Below are 3,458 nucleotides of genomic sequence, written 5' to 3' on the forward strand. Positions count from 1 at the left end.
AGGTTTCTGGGGTTTTGTTTAGCTTCTATATTTGTTACATAGTTGCTTAGAGTTGCAGCTCAGAGGCCTGTAGCGGCAGGCGGGGAACGTTGGAGTCCTCCATCACTGAAGCAAGCAAGCCTCATGTTAGTTTCAAGCTGCCTGGCTGCCAGCCACCATCTTGGCTGTCAGTTAATTTGCATATTGCCCTGATTAGCCAATGGGAAGAGTAGCGGTTGTACGCCAATCACCATGTTTCTCTTTTATTAGATAGGATGGTTCCTAAAAATGACCCCAGTTTGCCATAATTTCATATGATACTTTACTTAAAGGAAGAAAACAAAATATATGTTGTATTTAAAGAAACACCAGAATATCATGTAACATTTGAACATTAGCTCTGTCCTTTCAGAGCCTTCATTACAGAATTATTTGAATATAAAAAGAAGGGATGTTATGGTCCCTGTATTTGTTTCTATGTGTGGGGTAGAGCTGATATAAATCTCCCGGTCTTGGCAGAGAGGTATTATGTAGTAAGTGTCCTTTTGGGTGCCCAGTTGTGCAGTCTCCCAAGTCACCTGAGCCGAATGCTCCAGGTGTGTCCTTTGTGTGGTTTGTGTGTACCCTTTTGTTGTAGTTGAGCCTTGATTGCTGTGGGCACACCAGTGGGAGGGATTGGCCCTTAGGCTGACTGGTTGTGAGGACTGGCTGTAACTACAGTGAAGGAACTGTTTTGCAGCAGCGGACCCTCTGTCACAGGATTCACTGTAGCAGGATTCTGATGCCTGCCGACTCTTCCCTTTGGGTATATAATTTATGGAGATGTTTGGGTGCTGTTCTGGTGTGGTCTGCAGCTGGCTGCTGGGTATATTGATTCTGGACCCTCCTGAGAGGGGCTCTGGTACAGGCCCAGGTCAGTTGTTGCCTATGCCCTATCTGGGGCCACTGTATGTGAGCTACAAAGGGATCTATAGATGGTTGCCACTTGTGATAGGCATAGAGGTGCCTGGGAGAGGCTAAGCTGGGATCTGAGGCTGGTTCCCACTATTGCTGGGGTTTGAGCTGCTTAGTAAGAGGTTCAGGGCACACCGAGGCCAGATGCTGCTTGTTTGGTGTTTGTGAACCTTTGGGAGATTTTAAGAAAGTCCACAGCAAGAGCCAAAACAGGGTGTTTGAATGGAAAAGCTACTGGATCAGCTTGGGTGGGCCAGCAAGTTGGTGGGGTGAGTCTTGAGAATCATCCGGGCAGGGCCAAAGGTGTTAGCCAGGTTGATGTAGACTCCGATATGGTGCCTACCTACACTTTCAAGGAGAGGGCTCAGCCAGGAAACAAAGGCTTCTGCCAGCACCTTTGTCTGGGAGAAGCTGTCTCCTCAGCCCTCACCTTGAAGTCAGGCAATTCATTTCCTCCCTGTACGTCCCTGCCTCCTTTCAAACTACTACGCGAGTGCTGGAGCTCAGAGCATGTGATCTGTAAGTGAGTGAGTCCATTTGTGAGCCTTTTTAGTGGAACACCTAGGATTCTAGGAGCTCTTCTCTCACTCAGTTACAATCCCTGATGGCTTTCACAGTCAGAAGTTATGGGGACTTCCCTTCCTGGCTGGGACTCTTCACATCTCAGGGAGAACCATTGCAGCCAAGATACCCCTTCTGATTTTTAACCACCGTATGTGGGTGTGGGACCAGACAGCTTTGTGTCTCTACCCCTCCTATCAGTCTCAATGTGGCTTCTCATATTTTCTTAATTATAGGACTTCCATTTAGCTACACTTCAGATGGTCTTCAGTGATGGTTGTTCTGTAGTTTAGTTGTATTTTTGATGTGGTCATGTAAGGAGGTGAGCATAGCACTTACCTACTCCATCATCTAGACCAGAATTCAAAGTCATGCTTCATGCTCTTCTTATTTTTCTTCTACCAAAACCACACTTAGATGTATGAGTATGATAGAAGGCACATATACATATAATAGCAATGTTTTATTGGACATTTAAGCAAATTTTAGTAAAGAGGAAATGAGACATAGCAAGAAAAGAATTTAGTAAGTTTCTGAAGAACCGAAGCTAACGGTTGTTGGATCCAGAGTCAACAATGGAGTCAGTAGTTTCATATTTTAGAATGTGATGGGGTATTCAAATGCACATTAAAATTTACTAATTTCAATTGATAGTAAGCTTTTATGGGTAGAAAAGGCCAAGCTAATGATATCAAAAGGCAGGATCCTAAGATGAACTACTAGAACAAACAAGGGATCTACCAGTTATTTTAGATTATTCTGCTAGACAAGGGATCTATGATTATTTTAGATTATTCCCTATAAAACATTATCCTAAATAGCTTTTGTGCCAAAAACTAATGCAAAGTGACACAAGGAAGAGTACTAGAAACAAAAAGCATTATCCCATGGTACTATACATTAACATTAGAAATATTTCTCTGCTAACTTGTGATGTTGCGCATCTTTTTATATGCTTATTTGCCATCTATATATTTTCTTTGGTGAGGTGTCTGTTAAGTTCTTTGGCCCATTTTTTTAATTGGGTTGCTTATTTTCGTGTTGAGTTTTTTTTCCTGTATTTTGGGTAAAAGTCCGTTAACAGATGTGTGTTATTTTTAATTACAGTTTACATTCAATATTTATTTTGCATTAGTTTCAGGTATACAGCATATGGTTAGACAATCATGTGCTTTACAAAATGTTCTTCTCGGTATTTCCAGTTCCCACCCAGCACCATCTATGTTATTTTTTTTTGTAATGTTACATGCAATAATCACTAATATTTCAAGAAAAACAAAAACTGTCCTAACATAGTTATTTTAGTATATGATCACAAAAGTTGTAGGAAATATTAAAAATGCATATAACAGGATTACTTCTATTATATTCTAAAATATTTTTTTTCTCTGTCTCTATTTTTCTTCATCAGTTTATGTTGTTCATTATATTCCACAAATGAGTGAGATCATGTGATATTTATGTTTCTCTGACTGGCTTATTTCGCTTAGCATAATGCTCTCCAGGTCCATCCATGCTGTTGCAAATGGTAAGACTTCCTTCTTTTTTACAGCAGCGTAGTATTCCATTGTATAGATCCGGGTTGGCAAACAGTGGCTTGTGAGCCACATGCAGCTTTTTGACCCTTTGAGTGTGGCCACGAAGTTTCAATAGCACTGTACATGCGCTCCCACACAGGGTATTTTGTGGAAGAGCCACACTCAGGGGGCCGCAGTTTGCCAACCACTGGTATAAATGTACCACTGTTTTTTAATCCACTCATCTGCTGATGGGCACTTAAGCTGTTTCCAAATCTTAGCTATTGTAAATTGTGCTGCTAGAACATAGGGGTGCATATATCCTTTCTGATTGGTGTTCCTGATTTTTTGGGATGTATTCCTAGAAGTGGGATTACTGGGTCAAATGGAAGTTCCATTTTAAATATTTTGAGAAAATGCCATTGTGTTTTCCATAGTGATTCTACC

At 41.2% G+C, this 3,458-nt stretch overlaps 1 protein-coding gene across 1 annotated transcript in view; it reads right to left on the bottom strand.

Annotated features, from left to right (window-relative positions):
* The window catches only part of PHIP (pleckstrin homology domain interacting protein), a 167,658-nt gene extending 165,791 nt beyond the window's left edge, over positions 1 to 1,867 (bottom strand). Inside the window, exon 1 of the mRNA XM_006772207.2 lies at positions 1,834 to 1,867. Within this exon, the coding sequence (XP_006772270.1) occupies positions 1,834 to 1,867 (34 nt within the window). The remainder of the gene's footprint in view (positions 1 to 1,833) is intronic.
* Positions 1,868 to 3,458: the final 1,591 nt, after the last annotated feature.

Source organism: Myotis davidii, unplaced genomic scaffold, assembly GCF_000327345.1.
Source record: "Myotis davidii unplaced genomic scaffold, ASM32734v1 scaffold104, whole genome shotgun sequence".
Taxonomy (NCBI): domain Eukaryota; kingdom Metazoa; phylum Chordata; class Mammalia; order Chiroptera; family Vespertilionidae; genus Myotis; species Myotis davidii.